This window comes from Colobus angolensis, unplaced genomic scaffold, assembly GCF_000951035.1.
Source record: "Colobus angolensis palliatus isolate OR3802 unplaced genomic scaffold, Cang.pa_1.0 Scaffold198, whole genome shotgun sequence".
Taxonomy (NCBI): domain Eukaryota; kingdom Metazoa; phylum Chordata; class Mammalia; order Primates; family Cercopithecidae; genus Colobus; species Colobus angolensis.
In genome coordinates this window covers 4,097,908-4,116,959 of record NW_012115132.1, presented here as the reverse complement: position 1 = coordinate 4,116,959, position 19,052 = coordinate 4,097,908, and the positions used below count along the sequence as shown (strand labels likewise).

The following is a 19,052-nucleotide window of genomic DNA, read 5'->3' as shown; positions in this document are numbered from 1 at the left end:
GAACTGTGTAACTGAAGTACCTGGCATGGAGACCAGGATACAGAAATCTCTCAATAAATACTTACTGAATGAATGTGTTCCAGCTTCCCTTGCAGAAAGTGGCAGAAAAATGCAAGCCGGAGTGACCTGTACCCTGTATTCCATAGCTGTCTTTCCCTTTGAATGTTAAGCTTATCAACATCCCTTCCTCCTGCCAACCTACACATGACACAGATGGTGGTGTGCCGACCTTGAAACCCCAAAGCATGCATCCCCCACCCTGCCCAACCACTCATTCAACAAGTACTTATAGAGCTTTGGCTGCATAAAAAGCATTTTAACAAGGTGAGGCCCAGGACATTTTGTCCTGGGATTATTTAGGTTGCCCTTTGACATGACATCTATGCAACTCCATCTGATGGCACCTCGAAAGCATCTGTGGAATTTCTTTTTTTGTTTGTTTGTTTGAGACGGAGTCTCGCTCTGTCGCCCAGGCTGGAGTGCAGTGGTGCGATCTCGGCTCACTGCAAGCTCCGCCTCTTGGGTTCAAGCGATTCTCCTGCCTCAGCTTCCCGAGTTGGTGGGACTACAGGTGTCTGGAGCACGTCCGGCTAGTTTTTGTATTTTTAGTAGAGACGGGGTTTCACCATATTGGCCAGGCTGGTCTCGAACTCCTGACCTTGTGATCCGCCCGCCTCAGCCTCCCAAAGTGCTGGGATTACAGGCGTGAGCCACTGCGCCCGGCCTCATCTGTGGAATTTCAAGAAGGAGACACTGAGTCCACCTGCCTAGGCCAACACTGAGTCCTGGCTCTGTGGGCAGCATGCCATTAGACCTAGACTGGTATCCGGAAAGCGCAGGTTACAATGATGTTTACATTAAAAGGAATATGATTGTGAACAAAAGGGAAAAAAGAAAGGGAGGGAAAAGGCGTAAGTAGTTGCGTCTCCATGCTTTTTAGTAGTTGCCATTAATAATGTATTTCTCATATACTCCATTTTTATATAGCTGTCTTTGGTCCCCTGCATGGTTTAAAGGAAGGTTTCAGAGATCAATACTCATTCGAGTTGTAAAAATTGGTTTTCTACCATATCTATCTTTCCTCCTCTCTCTCTCCTCCGCACGCATTCTTTAGGCAATCTTATTTTTGGCACAAATACCTGAACATCTGAAATAGGAATCTCCATCACAGCCTTAAAGTGAAACCGTTTGCTCTTATATAGGTGAAAGAAAATGAGCTCTTTAAACCAAGACAGAAAAGCTGCCTTTAGAGCCCCAAATAGAGTCTCCCAACTGAGACAATAGGACACGTGGAGAGGAATGGGATTGTCTCCTCTGGACAGCATGGTTTCAACATAATGCAGAACAGGCACCCTCCCCCTCCCCCTTGGTTCTGCGCACCTGCCCACAACTGTGCTGTTTAAAAACAAAAAAGGAGGACAGGCCTGGGAGGAGAGGTGAGGCCCAGTTATGCAAATGAGGAGCCAATTAGCAGAGACAATGAAAGGGAGATGCCCTCCTCAGAGTGCCAGGTGGCGGCAAGGTGCTAACAGGAATTGGGCTGATTAAAACCACTGCTGTAGGAAGTTTTGAAAAATGTTTTCTAGTTCTGCCAAGGCACGGCTAAGAGAAGCACTAGCATTGTGCAACATGAGGTGACCGTCTGAACAGCCCACTTGCCGCTCCTTAGGCATGGGTTCTTACCTCTGTTGTTGAAAGCACGGTGTCCTCATCAAGGCTGAGCACGGCGTCTGTGATGATGTTGTCGTAGGGTAGAAAACGGCTGCTCATAACCTGGGAGGAAGTAGAAGTAGGCAGTGGGGAGGGAATGAGGGAAAGAGGTAACTTCAGAGTCTTGTTTTCAGGACAATTCTCCCATCCTCACCTGCATAAAGAATGTGCTACTACCATGTCACCCCTCAACACTGAAGGAATCTCATTTCCCATCAATGCAGATTTATTTGTTCAACAATTATTGGGCACCTACTGTGTACCAGGCATCTTGCTGGTCAAAGAGGGCACAAAGATAATTAAGATACATTCCCTGTCTTTGAAGAGTTCATGGTCTGTAGAGGAGACCAAGAAGCAGATGACCAGCCTTTGCTTGATACAAAAAAATGCCAGGAGACCACAGGATGGAGCAACCAGATGTCTGGAAGAGCAGATGGAGGCCTTGTAGAAGAAGTGACATTTAAGCAGGACCCTGACGGGCAGAAAGAATTCACCAGGTATAGATAGTAATGAAGCATTAAAGACAAGACTCGGCAGATGCAGAGGCATTGAGGAAAGAACCCGCATCCTGACACCCACTCTTGCTGACCGACAGAGTGAATGGATGGAGAGGTGATTCCAAGTGTGGACACAAACCACGGGGAGAGCAGATCATAGTAGAAGGTGCTGCTTTTACAAATTACAAACATTTACAAATTAAAATATATATTAGCACAGATTAGAGAAAATATATACATATATTATGAGCAGCTACAGCAATCAAAGGTAATATTAAAGTTACAAATAACTTCATTAAAATGAAAAGTATACTGATTTAAAGAAATATATTAGGCCAGGCGTGGTGGCTCATGACTGTAATCCCAACATTTTGGGAGGCTGAGGTGGGTGGATCACTTGAGTCCAGGAGTTCAAGACCAGCCTGACCAACATGGTGAAACCCTGACTCTACTAAAAATACAAAAATTAGCCGGGCATGGTGGTGCATGCCTGTGGTCTCAGCTACTCTGGAGGCTGAGGCAGAAGAATCACTTGAACCTGGGAGGCAGAGGTTGCAGTGAGCCGAGATTGCGCCACTGCACTCCAGCCTGGGTGACAGAGCAAGACTCTGTCACAAAAAATAAAAAAGAAGAAAAATATTAAATAATAGCACACATGATCCATGGATTTAGAAAAATTGTGAAGGTGGTGTATGCATAAAGTTTGGGCAGTTCTAGAATAAGGAAAGGTTCCTCTTTCCCTTTGTCTAGTGTTCAGTTGCTTCTTTCTCTGGCCTTTGTCCCTTCAAAGTTGATGGCGGGTGTGAATTCAGACAGGATGTCATCATCATTACTATAACTTCTGGAAGAAGGTGGTGATGAGCATGTGACTACATGTGCACACACAGTGGTGTGTGTGTGTGTGTGTGTAGTGGGGGCTTTAGAGATTATGGCATCAGCTGGAAAAATTGAGGGTGGAGGGTGGTTAAGTTATGACTGTGATAGTCATAACTTAACCTTTGTGTTGAATGTACCATAGAAGAACTAACCGTAAGAGTGCTGATACCATAAGAATAACATTTTTTGAACATTTACTATGGGCCAGGATATGTTCCACGTCCTTCATATATATCACTGGGTTTCATCTTTATAACAACCCCATTTTACAGGGAGGGAAACTGAGATACACAGGTTAAGTATCTTGCCCAAAACAAACCCAGGATTTTCCCCCAGATGGTGTGACTGTATAGAGCACCTTGGCCACTGGTCCTGGAAAGGACCTCACAAGTGAATTTAGGAACACATATGCCAATCACATGCTCACCACCTTCTTCCAGAAGTTATAGAAATGATGATGACATCCTCTCTGAATTCACACCTGCCATCAACTTTGAAGAGACAGAGGCCAGGGAAAGAAGCAACTGAACACTGGAGACAAAGGGAAAGAGGAAAAGGGCGGTAGCTAGCCAGCTGCCAAAGCTGCAGTCTCCCCAAATCTGAATACTCCTAGGGGCCAGCTCAACGGCAGGCCTCATCTCAAACTCGGTTTATTTGCCTGCAAAGCTCCCAGAGCACCTAGGACTTCAATGAATGGACAGTGCCCACTCTAAGTCATCTCTGAGAGCTCGAGGGACATATCTGCAGCATACACGGCTTCAGGGGTTGCTGCTACACATCTGTCAACTTGGTCAGGTTATTTTGCTGTTGTTGTTTTCTCAGGCTTTTAAAATAAAACACAAAGTGATCAGCAACCCCATAGACACAGTGCTCAGAATTCTCAGCCTGAAGCCATCCTCCTGATACTCTTTACATGTCCACTGACTAACGCAGAAACCATTAGCTGCCAGCTTAGCACTGCCCTGACCTTTCCCTTGTTAAGCCTACAGGGGAAAACTGCAAAGACAAGGCCTATAAATTCAAAACAGAATTTTGCAGCCAAAGCAGCAAACATATTAATTTTAAATTCATGGAGACAGAGATTTTAAAATGGAGAATGAGGAAGATATAGGGCTTCTTCCCCATCATCTGCCCAACCATAGGTCTTACAGGGATCTGTTTCCTTTTTTCCTGAACCTGTCTCATCAACAGAGGTAAAACGCCCAAAAGCCATCCACTTTCGAATTCTCATGCAGAAATGAGAGGCTTTTTTTCAAATACGTTGCCTCAGCGACCTTCTTAAATGGATTAGCATGAGAGAAACCAATGTACTTACAAAGTCAATCCCGAGTGAACTGAGTTTTCCCTGTTAGTTCATTGAAGAAACATTTAGCTACCATGTGAAAGCCCAACTCTTTTAAAACGAGCAAACATGCTGGCCTTGGGCAGTGGCTCACACCTGTAACCCCAGCACTTTGGGAAGTCGAGGTGGGCGGATCACCTGAGGTTGGGAGTTTGAGACCAGCCCGACTAACCCCATCTCTACTAAAAACACAAAATTAGCCAGGCATGGTGGCGCATGCCTGTAGTTCCAGCTACTCGGGAGGCTGAGGCAGGAGAATCGTTTGAACCCGGGAGGCGGAGGCTGCAGTGAGCTGAGATCACGCCATTGCACTCCAGCCTGGGCAACAAGAGCGAAACTCTGCCTCAAAAAATAAACAAACAAACAAACAAACAACATGCCTAGGAAATGACCAAGACTCAAGAAGTTTACTGTCTTGTGGTGTGTGTGTGTGTGTGTGTGTGGCAGGGGGGTGGGGGGCACATAAGAAATATACACAAATAATGATATAAAACACAATAGTTAAGATTTATTGAGCATCCACAGTGTACCCACACTCTTCAGTACATTTATTTATGTAGTCTGATATAATCTGATCTTTTTGGTGACCTTATAAGTTACATATTATGACTCTTTCCATTTATTGAAAGGGGGCATGGAGACACAGAGGATTAAGAACTTGCTTTAAGTCACACAAAAGTAAGTTTGACTTTAGAGCCCATAATACAAATCCTAACGTTATGATGTCTCCCAGAAGAGCAAACATGCTGGCCTTGGGCAGTGGCTCACACCTGTAACCCCAGCACTTTGGGAAGTCGAGGTGGGCGGATCACCTGAGGTTGGGAGTTTGAGACCAGCCCGACTAACCCCATCCAGAAGAGGAGCTAACATTTATTGCACCCTTGGTGCATGTATAAAAGGCACAGGACTAAGCATCTGATAGGCAATGATCTCATTTAATCCTCAAAATGGGTCCATGTCATAGCCCAGGTTTCCTAAAATACTGAACCTGAAGCAAGACTTAAGTGCAAAAGGTTTACTGTGAGGTGCAATCCCAGGGCACTGAGAGTCAGGGAAAAGACATAGGAAGCACCCAGCCCACTGGATTCAGTGCCCAAGGTGGAGGCAAGGACTGAACAAATGCCAGGAGCCTGAATATAGATGCAGCGGGGAGGATCTGAGGCATCTTGTAAGAGACATCTGATAAAGCCCACGAGAAAGGTACTATTATTATCACCACCATTTTATAAATAAACGGGGAGTTTCTTTTCACTGAGAATGAAAATATAAAATCAATCAGTGAGTCAGAGCATGAAAATGCTATACTACCTAAAGAAATCAGAATGGCTCCCGGACAGACTGGATTGTGTCTGAATATTCTGACATATCCAAAGAAAGACATTATCCACCAGAAGCACAGCTGGTCTCCTTGACCTATGGAAGCATACCAAACAAAGAATCCCAAAGTTCAACATTAACTGCCTGCCTCTGAGCACTGTTCATGGCTTCAGGCATTGGAATTGGAACACTGCCATTCCTATGATGGGTTATTCTATGGGGGGATGGATATAAGGTGCTGCATGAAACCATGCTTATGGTGAGATGGATTCACGAGAGAGGCATGTGATTATTCCAACATCCACCTTCTCTCATAAATGCTTACCAAGCAGCTCTTTAATAAACAGCTTGCTTGACTCCAGCCTTATGAGGGCCATGGCTACATTTGTCACATTCCCCACTGTGTTCCAAGCCTGTTACACAGTGCTCAGCACACAGTAGGCACTACTAAATGGGAAACGAATGGATAATGCACTGATCATCTTGTCCGTGTGACAGTTACAACTGCATTATGTCAAACCATATGAAATTGCCACTTTTGGTGAGTCGATGATGATATCAAATGGTGCAGCCTAATAAACTAATTTTGTCATTCTGGCGCAAAGGTGTGAGCCACTCTCTTATGACCTGACCCCTTGGGGACTGATGAGGAAAGTTTTTTAGATGGCACTGCTTCACCAATCTCAATTTCATTTAGTAGTGACTATTTCCTTCACGATGGGTAAGATCTAAAAGAAAGCAACAAGCAAAAGCTAGAGAAAAAAGAGCCGGGTGCTCTTTAGTAGAAGAAATTTCAAGGAGGAGGTAGCATGCAAACAGGGGCTTAAAGAATATATGGGAATGTTGACAAGCAGAGATGATGAGTTAAGGAGGGGTGGTCAAGACTTACAAATGGCAAAGTCAAAATCAGAGGTAGGAAGAGACACAGCACAATTCAGCTAATTAGAAATGATCAAATGTGGTAGGGGACAGGGTCTGTAGGGAAAGAATGAGAGAAAAGATTGGAAGGGCCAGATTATACATGGCCTCAAGTGTTAATTGGAAGCACTAGCAAATGGAGACCTTAAAGGGCCGGGATATGATCAGAAAGATAGTTCAGCTCTAGGCAAAGTGAATTGGAGAACAGAAGAAAGGCCAGCTATGCAGCACTCGTGAGAACCTTTACAGGCAGATGCCAAACAAAATTAAGGTGAAAATGTCCCTTTTAAAGTGAATGGGAGAAAGAGCCACTATTCTGATAGACATAGCTCAATCAGATTAATCAGCCAAGCAAACCCCTCATGCATCACCACCACCATCAGCTTTATCTTCATCCTTGTCATTTATAGAAAGATAACTATTGCCAGTTCCTGACTTTACTTAATCCTAACAGCAATTCTGCAAGGTATATATTATTGTTTCCATTTTGTAGATGAGGAAACTGAGGCTCATAGAGGTTAAGTATACACACAAGGTCAAAAGCTACAAAACAGTTGGTATAAAGACCCAGGTTTCCCTGATTTGAAAGCCTATTGCGGTCAAAGCTGAGGACATTCTGAGAAAAGTACAGTTTTAGAAAAAATAATCCAGGAACAGGGAGAAGACATCTAGGGCCAAGACCCAAAGTGCCCCATGGAGAAACCAAGGCTCCACAGTGGTTCCACATGTAGGTCCCCTTCGAGTCTTACCTTGCTCTCTCCTTCAATGACGATGACAGGCACAGCAGTGGCAGGCCAGCGGTGTTTGGCTGGTAGGGGCTTGTCACAATTCCATAGAACTATGATCTGAAAGGGATGGGGCTCATTAGATGGCTGGGGTAGGATGTATTTATGTAGGCCTCCAACCCAAAGCTTCTTCTTAGAGTCAGAAAGAGAAAGAGGAGCTGGAGATCTCAGCAAGACAGAACGGCAGACATCAAAACTGAGTATTAAAGTGAGTCCATTCCCACACAACCTCAGAACATTATCACCCCAACAACTGGAGAGAGGACAGAAAGAGTAAACAAACAAACAAACAGACAAACAAACAAAACCAACTGTGTCCGGGAATAGGGGAAAGCTGCAGGAAAAAGAATTTCAGGCTGGCTGGAGCTTAATAAAGTGGTTTCCTAAATTCTGATATCTTATGATGGTGTGTGAGATAACAACTCTGATCAAATTAAATAAAAATGTATACTGAGCATCTGAACATCTGCTCTGAACTTGCACTACACCAGGCAATGTGGGAGAAATAAAAAAAATTCAAGCTAGAACTAAGATGAGCTCATGTTTTGCATGCTCTAGAATGGTTGCTGATTTTATGTGACTTTATAATTTCCAATAAAGGCATTTAGTTCAAAAACGCATACTTCCTTATTGAATTCTTTGTTTCTAAACCTTCTTATATAAACTAATTCACAAATCAGAAAAACCACTGTTCAAGTATTGGAGCAACACTGATTTGGCAAATATTGTTACCATAGACATAATCGTCTGCTCCCGATTTTATAATTAGTCATGGTTGCTATGAAAAGAAAAGTTGACGCTTCATGACACCAACAAGTCTGCTTCTTCTAGTGAAGCTTAGTTGTCTGGGTCCTCCCAGAGGCTTTTTGGATGTTACTTTGTCATTCTGACATTTAAAAACAAAATCATGTGCTTATATCTTCTCTAGAGAATGTGTTGGTGTATGTATATATACGTTTTAACCCTATACCAGTGCTAAGGTCTCTCTGGAACCCACCCCTTCCCTGTGCCAGATTTCACTTCCAAGAATTTCTAAATGGATGAAAAGGGTGTAATGAGGCAGGATGAATGAAAGGGAGTAAGAGGGTATGATGTTACAGGAGTCCTGGGGAGTCCAGGGAGCCTGGGGGAGAACAGGTAAGGAGGGAGGAATCTCTGGTCTGGAGCTGGAGCAGGCAGGGGCTGCTCTGCCAACTTCCCACTCACCTGGGCACAGTACTGGGACTTGGCTGCAGCCACAAGAAGCTTCAACACTGGCTGGGACTGAGAGACCAGCGGGGTCACCGCATGGATGACTGCAGTGAATTTGGAGGGGGGCTTTAAACCTGAAATAAAAAGGAGAGCAGAGCCTAATGAAGCGCTGGAAAACAAGACTTAGAAAATCACTCCTCCTTGCTCCACTGCCTCATGCTGAGGCAAATGTTCCCTCCTGGATGATTTCTCCTTTGCTTCTTATGTCCTGACAGGACAGAAACAAGATGAAAAGTTGCTGGTTAGCTACTGCCTGAGTCTAGAGACCTCAATAAATTCCAGATCAACGTCCACTTCTAGGTTCTTGCTTTAACATCCTTTGTCCCTCTTGGTGATGTTTCTGTGATGTTCCTTTGGCTTTTTAGGTACCCAGTGTCTGAATACACACACCACTCACCACCCTTCATGTGCTGTCTCTCCCACAGTGTTTGCATGTGTCTGATTTTTAATTATGTAATGAAAGGGTTCTACCTGACTAATAGTACTTCAAACAGCTAGCTAGTGGGAAAAAAGGTGAAAGGAACAGCATCCAGGGCCTGACTGTCTAGGTCTGAATCCCACATCTACCACTTACTGGTGGTGGGACCTTGGAAAGAATACTTAACCCTCTAAGTTTCTACAGCTGGGAAACAGACCTGATAACAGTGCCAAATGTATGGGGTTATCTCGAAAATTCAGTAAGTTTGTCCGGGTGCGGTGGCTCACATTTGTGATCCCAGCACTTTGGGAGGCCGAGGCAGGCGGATCACTTGAGGCCAGCAGTTCAAGACTGGCCTGGCCAACATAGTGAAATCCTGTCTGTACTAAAAATACAAAAATTAGCTGGGCACAATGGCGTGTGCCTGTAGTCCCAGTTACTCAGGAGGCTGAAGCAGGAGAATTGCTTGAACTCCGAAGGCAGAGGTTGTAGTGAGCCAAGATGGCGCCACTGTACTCCAGCCTGGGCAACATAGCAAGACTCTGTCTTAGAAAAAAAAAAAAAGTTAATGCATACAAAGCACTTAGAATAGGACTTAGAAAATAACAAGTACTCAATATATGTCAGCAGCTATCATTATCATCACCCTCACCAACATCATTATTATTTTGGAGAAGAAGCCTCCATATTCCCAGAATCTCTTCTTTGTGTAGCAGTGACATAGCAGAGAAAAAAGTATGTGATGCAGACTTTTGCCAATTGCGAGCTTTGAAGTCCTAGGTTAAAAAGGATCATAGATATGCAAAACAACCACTGTCACCAAAGACACAGAAGTGAGATGGCTTCTCCTCAAGGAGTTTTCCCATAAGAACTCACTAAGAAATTAGAGACAGGTTAAGAGCCTTTTAAAACTTCATTAGTTTAGACCCACTAATTTGGCACTTTAGTGGCTTAACTGCGAGCAACACAGTGCAGGGACATTCAAGTTACGCTTTGATACTGATGGGATAAAGGCTAGAATCAGACTCTATGTGTATTAGAGGATTATACAAAGGTTTTGTAGAAAAAATTATATCATCCAGTAGCACTTTAATTGTATGTTAGAAAGAAGTTAATCTTCCCAATATCTAGATACACATTCAAAGTTTTGCCAAGTAAGAAGAATAAGCGTGACTGAGGGACAAGTCATTGCCTTTAAATTTTCCTGCAATCATTTAGGAAGCATCATTTACACACCTCTAATGTGATAACTCCAAATGAAGATCTAAATACTGTACAATAAATATAAAGAAATGTTTGTCAACCAGTGCCTAATCTGACCATTTCTAAATTCTAATTACGTTACCCAAATGTCAACCATACACTGAATTAGAGATGGTTCCCATAACAGATTTGGTTTGGATTAAAAGGTTCTTTGTCACTGGTTGATGCTTCAGGCCATGAATTTCTTTAGGTTTCATCTCATCAGTTTCAAGCTAAACATGTACAACTTAAAAGGGTGAGGGTGTTATGGAGAACAATGGCATTGAGTGGAAAATCTTGTCTTTTTGCTGTATCAGTTTGGAAGATGCTTTCCTGTCCTAGGCTTCCTCAAGTTTAGAACTGTAACTGAGGGGAAATGTTCATGATGTTTCTAACATGAGAGCAATTGGGGATCCAAATACATAAATGTCTAAGGCAATAACAGCAGCCGGTGGTAGAGATTTATCCCTCTGCCATTCCCTTTTCCCTACTGTGATTAGACTGAAAACTGCTTGAAAGCAGAGATTATATCTTATCTGACTTTTTATTCCTAGTACCCAGCAATACATTAGCATAGCACATAAAAGGAGCATAATAAACCTTGGAAAAACTAATAAATTTGTGCTTGTCATATATTCTTAGTTATTTCTCCTTTCCTCTTATTCAGTTTTTTTTTGGTATGGAATAGAGATGTTGGGATTGTGAAAACAAAACAAAACAAAACAAAAAAACAAACAGGGGAGAGCTCTCCTAACTCCATTTTATATATGAGGCTTAAAATGATAGCTAACCCATTGCCATGTTCAAAATGATCCATAATTTGGGGAGCCTATTTCTCAAAAAGAAATAACTCTACTAAATATGAAGTAGAGCTGTACAGATAAGAAGTTTTTCTTTTTTTCCATTTTGCAATGCTCTGTTCTGTTTCTGAACTTGATATGTCACTTATAACAAGACTCTAGAAAAAGCAATATTCAGTGCAGGGTGTTAGATGGACCCCATTAGAATAGAAGAACAAAGGCCCTTAGTTCTGTATGACATCTTCAGGGTAAACAAGGGCAACTCCCTGGAGGAAATTCACTTACCTAAATTAGCATAGTAGTAAGGAAAATCTCCCAGATAAGATGAATACTGTGGTAGTACGAACAATCCTCCAGGATGTTTGTTCCATATTAAACTGTTACGTGATATGTGCTTGAATATTCTGTCCTGAATAATCTAGAAAACAAAACATAGCACACAGTGAGGATGAGATCCTGATGATATTTGGAAGGAATGATGCCCAATCCAAATTTGAAAGATGGTAGCAGTCAGAGTGGTGACTCTACCCTCCCTCCCACTCTAATTCTCCAGATAAAAATGTCTGTGAGACAGAGAGAGTAATGGAGCAATGAAAAAGAGTAACAGAAAGATATGAATTATAGCCAATCAAATTTCCCAATTAAACTTCAGTTAAACCATAAATTCTATCCTGTCTTTGTATAATAATGAGTCCATGCTCATTCCAAAATAGACTGTGTGGAGCAGTTAGTCTTTCCCTGATGGTTACACTTCTAAGAACTAAGATATGTTCCAGGCCCCTATCAAGATCTGTTCTCAGAGAACAGAGAGGTCAATGTATACTCCTAGACACTGAACGGAAAGCATATTCAAGACATGACACATTCTAGAAGCTGTTGAGGTTTTCAGCTCTTCCTTTAATTCAAGAGGTAGATGTGTTTGCTTGTCATATTTCATTTTCCTTTCAAAGTCAATTGTAGGACTTTGGGTACTGGTTACTGAAGTTTTTCTATATTTCATCTCGAAAAGTAGTGAGTTAACAATTGCTTAAAACATCCTACATAATAGGACAAGAACCATGGCATATGAAGACTAATAATAGCCAAGCTAGTTCATTAGTTTCTTTGGACTTTGGGACCTTGCAGATCATTAAATTCTACATTTAGAGTCAAACATCCTCCCATCCCGAATCATTTGTCAGTTGAAAGTGATTAGTCCATTTTATAGCTTTCTCTCTGTGACTTTCAAACTCTTACAATTATACCATCCACTCATTAGAATATGATCTGGCAAATAATTAACTTGGTATGGAATTTTATGTTTTCAGCAATTTTTTTTTTACATTTAAAAGAAAAGAAAAAAATCCTGCCGTAAGTCTTGAGATTTAAGACCCAAATCACCATTTTCCAGGTCTCCATTTAATGCAATGTGATTTTAAGTACAGACTATTTTAAATGGAGTTTTATTATTTGCTAAGGTTATTAACACCCTCATCTCATTCCACATGGTGACTGATAAGTAATAAAGTGGGCTACATTTATCTTTGCAAACCTTATGTTTATTTTCCTAATGACAGAGAAGGAAGGAAGCGAGGAGGAAATTCAAAAGAACTCAAATATCTTAGTTAAATGACTTCTGCATCTTATCTTTCACCCAGATCAAAATTGCTAATTTTATATGGCTGGATAGAGGTTTCTAATTTGGTGGAGATTTTAGGAACCTAGTGAAAATATTTATTTTTACTTTTTGTGTAACTGGGATGTGTTAAAATGCTGTTGTCTTGGCATTAATTATGAGAAAATTGTCATGGTTGTGAAGGATTTTTTTACATGGTTAGCAATTTCACTTTGTACAACATTTATTCCTGTTTTTTATTATTTGTACTTTCCAAATGTACTGTCTATTTATTTCCTGTTTCTAGTTTCTCTTTAGATCCTCCTTTTTTTTTTCTTTTCAAATTTATGTACCTCTTAGGATGTGGTCACTTAAATAAGTTTGGATATCAAGATAGAAAATAAATGGACAATAGACAGCATTATAAATCGAACATACAGACAAATGGCATGGAACTCAGAGCTGTCACAAAATGGGTCATCATTCACATCAGGTCTTTGGATGTTATGCTTGTCACTGTCATAGACTTTGGTTTAGTATCACAACATTGCTATCTTTTGAAATTCAAGGATATGATAATAAGATATAGCACTCTTCTGAAATAACAAGCATTTTATACTGTCTTCCAATGGATCTTGACAGAAAGATATAGGACAGGTATGAAAGCAGTAGCAAATGTTGAATTTAACCTGGGTCAAGCAATTTGCCACCTTTGTGGATTATTTTCCTCATCTGTAATAAAGCAATAAAATACCACATTAATTGTAACAATGTCTCAGAATTTAAGAATAGCTGCCTAAATTGTTATACTTAAGACTTCATTTTTGTCTTTAAGAAGAAACTCATTCCTGTGTTTGTTTTCTACGCATTGGTTTTTCCGTTTATTACATAGTGGCAATAGTATAGATATTATACATTACAGATATGTTTCCACATTAATAGTATTCATGATTCATTATTCTTAATGATCAGTTCAGCATTTTTTCCATGCAAAGCAATGAACATATTTATGAATAAAATTTTCCACATTTAAGACTGATTCTTCTTCTTCTTTTTTTTTTTTTTTTTTTTGAGACAGGGTCTCATACAGTCACCCAGGCTGGAGTACAGTGCTATGGTCACGGCTCTCCGCAGCCTCAAACTTCTGGGCTCAAAGGATACTCTCACCTCAGCCTCGTGAGTAGTTGGGACCACAGGGGAGGGTCACCACACCCAACTAATTTTTTTATTTTTATTTTTTGTAGAGATGGGGTCTCACTATGTTGCTCAGGCTGGTCTCAAACTCCTGAGCTCAAGCAATCCTTTCTCCCCGGCCTCGCAAAGTGTTGGGACTATAGGTATGAGCCACTGCTTCAGACCAGAATTGATTCTGTAGGATCTTGTCAAAGAGTATAAGTACTTTTAAGGCTACTCATAAGTATTGCCAAGTGTCTTTCTAAAAGGTTTATATCAACTTGCCTTCTAAAAGCATAAAGAAATATGGATTTCATTTCACCATATAGAAAGATCATTTTTTTTCCCTCTGCAATTCTTCCTATCACTACCCTGGAGAGCTCCCAGAATCTTTTCATGGCACTTACTGCTTACTCTTTATTGTTGTGGAAGAAGACATCAGATTTAGAGGTTGGATGCTTCTTTGGCTATAAACAAAATCAATACACACACACACATACACAAACACATAATACAAGACTTTTTTTGTTATGGTCCCAGATGGCCCCCTCGATAAGGACAATATTTCTAATTGATGTGAATTCAAAGGGAAGAATGACAGGCTCCTTATTTTTCTTTTTATGTATCCTCTGTTTTCCAAATAATGGACGATTGGTTACAGGTTAATGTTATTCTATGTAGCCCCTCATCTTGTAACCAAAGCACTGTAGCCTAAGACACACAATGCCACCATATGCCACTTTACTTGAAGCCAGATCAATTGTCTATTTCCATTATCCCACTGATTTTCAAATATCATTGTATGATAACATCAGCAATACTATGGTTCAGATGTGCATGGCTAGATAACTGAGGAGGAAAATGGAGCATACTTCATAAAACTCCACTAACTATATTCCTTCCTAGCTACCACTGGCTCTTTTCATATATTATTATAATCTCAAGCACTTTCTTTCACTCATCTGGATTACGAACTAAGCTCCAATGATTCCATCCTTAGTGCCAGGTTATTGTGCAATATTCTGACAAATAATGGAATCCATGAAGGAGCACTGTTTTTCCAGTGTTTTATCATTGACCTCATTGTTACTTCTCAATTTACACAAAAAATCTGAGCTCTACAGACCCTAGTTTGATTAAATAGCTCCTTACTACCAAGATGCAGCATTAGAAAATTTCAATCAAACTGGAAAAACTAACAGAATCCTAGACAGAGCTCTGTACAATGAAATGTACTAACAACTTGACCCTGGCATTGAAGAGAAAATGAGATGTCCTGTTTTCAACTGAGTCTAAGCACTCTACCTACAACTCTAGGACTCATAATGTTGGAAGACACCATAATCCCATTCCCATGGCCTAGAATATAGCAAGCAAGGAGAAAGACCTAGAGTCTGAGTACAGAACATCCTTAGGCCAGGATCTTCAAGTCTATGCTGTAACCGTGAGTAACTGAATTATTCTCATGCCTTAGTAGCTCCAGCAGTGACTAAATGAAGTATATTATCTAAGTTCTAAGCCAAGTTCACATTTTTGATATGTGATACTTAAATTGTTCTTATAAACACATTCGCTGTGTTATTTGTGTCTGTGGATGGCATTTTCTTCTATTTCCCCTGATTTTCTGATTATGTTGAATTCTGGGGTACTCTGAGTTACGAAGTATTTTGGAAAACTAGGTAGTACCTGTCATCAATTTGGTTGAGAGGTCAAACTGTTACAATCCAATCTTGGAACTATATAAAGAGATTTGACAGTTGCTATAAATTCGAATGAAGTATATCATTTTTAGTGTTTAAAAAAAAACTCAAAACTGTGTTGCTAAAAAAAAAAAAAAAAAATGCATGGTTTAAATACAAAGGAGAAAAGGCCTTTTCAGGTTCCGAGATGAGAACAGCTTGATCTTATTTTGATCCTATTCTGACGAATGTAAGACATTCAACTGCTACAATACAAAAATTGAGCACTGCTAACTTAATAGGTGAGAGACCAGATCCATGCAATAAACCAAACGCAAAAGACATGTAATTAATGAGATACCATCTTTCATCTGGCAAATCAGCAAAGTGGTAGATGTGTGTGTTTTAATTATGGATCTGTGAGGCTGACAAGAGCACAGCAAAAGACAGTCACGCCCAGACAGCTTGTGAGACTCTGGGTGGATATAATGTTTTTGGATAATAATTTGGCAAAATATATTATAAGCCTTAGAAATGCCTAGACTCTTCGGCTTATTAAGATCACTTCAGGGATTCCATCCTAAGGAAATAGAGATGTAGTTTAAGATACGTGTAGAAAGTCATTGCTTGGATAAAGATATAGTTAGCTATAAAAAATAAATAATTAAAAAGAACATTAATAGTAAATAATGGCATATTGGTTTAAACAAATAGAAGTTCATGATAGGATGCATAATACAGTAAAAAAAATTAAAACACTGAAACGTGGTCTGAATGTATTAGAGGTAAACAACTAACAGAATAGAATTAAAAGGCCAGAAACAACCCAAAGATACATAAAAATGGCAGAGAAAACACTGAAGGAAGAAATGTATTGGGACTAGGCACAGTGGCTCATGCCTGTGATCCCAGCACTTTGGGAGGCTGATGCAGGCAGATCACTTGAGGTCAGGAGTTGGAGAGCAGCCTGGCCAACATGGTGAAACCCCATCTCCATGGCACATGCTTGTAATCCTAGCTACTTGGGAGGCTGAGGCCTGAGAAACGCTTGAACCCAGGAGGCGGAGGTTGCAGTGAGCTGAGATGGTGCCACTGTACTCCAGCCTGGGGGACAGGGTGAGACTCTGTCTCAAAAGTAAACAAACAAACAAACAAAAAAAACAAAAAAATCTTAGCATTTGGCATATTATTTGAAACAGGACTTCAAATTCAAGGAATTTATCCTAAGGAAGTAATATTGAATCTGCACAATAATTTGACCTTGAGATGATTTACTGCAATGATGTACATAAAGATAAAAAGCCAGAAACAACTAGAATCTACTCAAATTGGGGATTAATTTAAATAATTAGATGGTATCGTAAATGGAATATCATATAGTCATTAATTATAGAAAAAATCTAATCACATGAGAAAATATTAACATTATTAAGCAGAAAAACAGGTTATAATGCAAGTATACGAAGACTCCTTTTTAAAACTAAAACTACCACAAATTTTAAATTTACATATAAAAACGAATATATATGTTTGTGTGGATATATATGTCAACAGTGGTTTTGCATGAAGGAATTATTTTATATTTTATGCTTTAAGTGTTTTCTATTAGTTTCTAAAGTGAATGTGTCCTTATTTAATCACCACTCCTGTAATCTCACCACTTTGGGTAGTCGAGGCAGGAGGATTGCTTGAACCAGGAGTTCAAAACCAGTCTGGGCCACATAAGGAGACCTCGTCTCCACAAAAAATAAAAAATTAGCCAGGCATAGTAGCTCGCACCCATGGTCCCAGCTACTCAGAAGGCTGAGGTGGGAGAATTGCTTAAGGTCATTCCAGCCTGGTGACAGAGACCGACCCTGTCTCAAAAAAAAAAAAAAAAAAGGTACTTGGCACTCCAAAAAAGGAGAAAAAATAACATTCAACATTCTTTAAGAAGGGCCTATGAAGGATCTTAGATGGAGGACAGGATTAAAAAAGCAAAAGATAACTCTATTAAATACTCAAATCTGCTACTGTGAACAGAGGTAATGACTCAATTGATTTTAATTGAGGAGATTGCTTTTGGAGGGACAAAAGTTTGCTTGCAGGAAGAAAGCCCTTGGAAGTCATTATGATCCTGTCCCCTTCATGGGAATGGGCCTGGGTCCTAAACAGCCCTTTTTACCCAGTTCCAGGATGAAAAAAATATACACTATGCCTAAGAGGACACTGACCAGAAATTGCCCTAGGGTGGGAGCAGGAGCCCAAGCTCAGCGTGGGGTGGATAAATGTCCCAGTGTGCCTGGAGCACGACCAGCACTGGCTCTGATAGTCAGGATGGCAAGAAAACAGCAATGCGGACCAAGCAGGGTAACTTCAGTTTCTTGGTATTACTCAGACTTCTCAATGTAGGTTCCTCATCACATTAGCTTTTAGAGCAGTCATCACTTTTCCAGAGTGAATTCTCCAAAAGGAAGGCCACAATGCCCCCACTTCGTTTTGGGAACACCTCAGAATCACCTCAGTGAATATCTCTGCTCTCCTTCCTTCAAGCCTGTAATGCATGCGTGTGCAGCTTCCTGAATCTTTTCCAAAGCTCTTTGTGCTACTTTGGTGTAGCCTCCGGCCAATGCTATCTGCTCTATTTCCAAAGGTTTTAATCATCTCCATGCTTCCTTTTTCTTTTTCCATCCTGCCTTAAAAAAAAAGCAACTTGAGGATGGGCACCCATCTGCCTAAAAGATTTTCTGCTTTCACAAATTTAACACTTTCTGCGCCACATGGGTATGATCCTGACTCTCCTCTTAACACAACTTTGCCACATTGATGCTGGTTGGCTGGCTTGCATAAGACTTGAGAATTAATTCTGCTGTCCCCCAATGCCATTGGACTGTGGTGTCCAGAAAACTACTCATATTTTTAGAATGGTAGAGGATTTGCCCTTACTTGGCCATTATATATATATTTTTCTTTTTTTTTTTTTTTGAGATGGAATTTTGCTCTTGTTGCCCAGGCTGGAGTGTAATGGTGCGATCTCAGCTCACTGCAATCTCCGCCTCCCAGGTTCAAGCTATTCTCCTGCCTCAGCCTCCCGAGTAGCTGGGATTACAAGCGTGTGCCACTACGCCTGGCTAATTTTTTGTATTTTTAGTAGAGATGAGGTTTCACCTTGTTGGCCAGCCAGGTCTTGAACTCCTGCTCTCAGGTGATCCACCTGCCTCCGTCTCCCAAAGTGCTGGGATTACAGGAGTGAGCTGCTGAGCCAAGCCATTAAATATTTTTTTCTAAATGAACTCCAGAAACATGTCTTCAAAGGATGCCATTGAGTGTAAATGACAAGACAGTCATGACCCACATATCCCTGAAATGATGTAAGACAGAGTCAATCTCTGTGTCATTGAATATAATTTCTCCCCATGTAGGTTTTCCTTTGTAGAGTTTGTCAGGAATGAGAGTATTTTCTTGGGTATG

General features: G+C 40.7%; 1 protein-coding gene across 1 annotated transcript in view; it reads right to left on the bottom strand.

The window, feature by feature from the left end:
* The window catches only part of EXT1 (exostosin glycosyltransferase 1), a 318,870-nt gene that overhangs the window by 12,376 nt on the left and 287,442 nt on the right, over positions 1-19,052 (bottom strand). Inside the window, exons 5-8 of the mRNA XM_011941082.1 lie at positions 11,442-11,574; positions 8,652-8,770; positions 7,410-7,505; positions 1,684-1,773 (exon numbers count right to left, since the gene is read on the bottom strand). Of these exons, the coding sequence (XP_011796472.1) occupies positions 1,684-1,773; positions 7,410-7,505; positions 8,652-8,770; positions 11,442-11,574 (438 nt within the window). The remainder of the gene's footprint in view (positions 1-1,683; positions 1,774-7,409; positions 7,506-8,651; positions 8,771-11,441; positions 11,575-19,052) is intronic.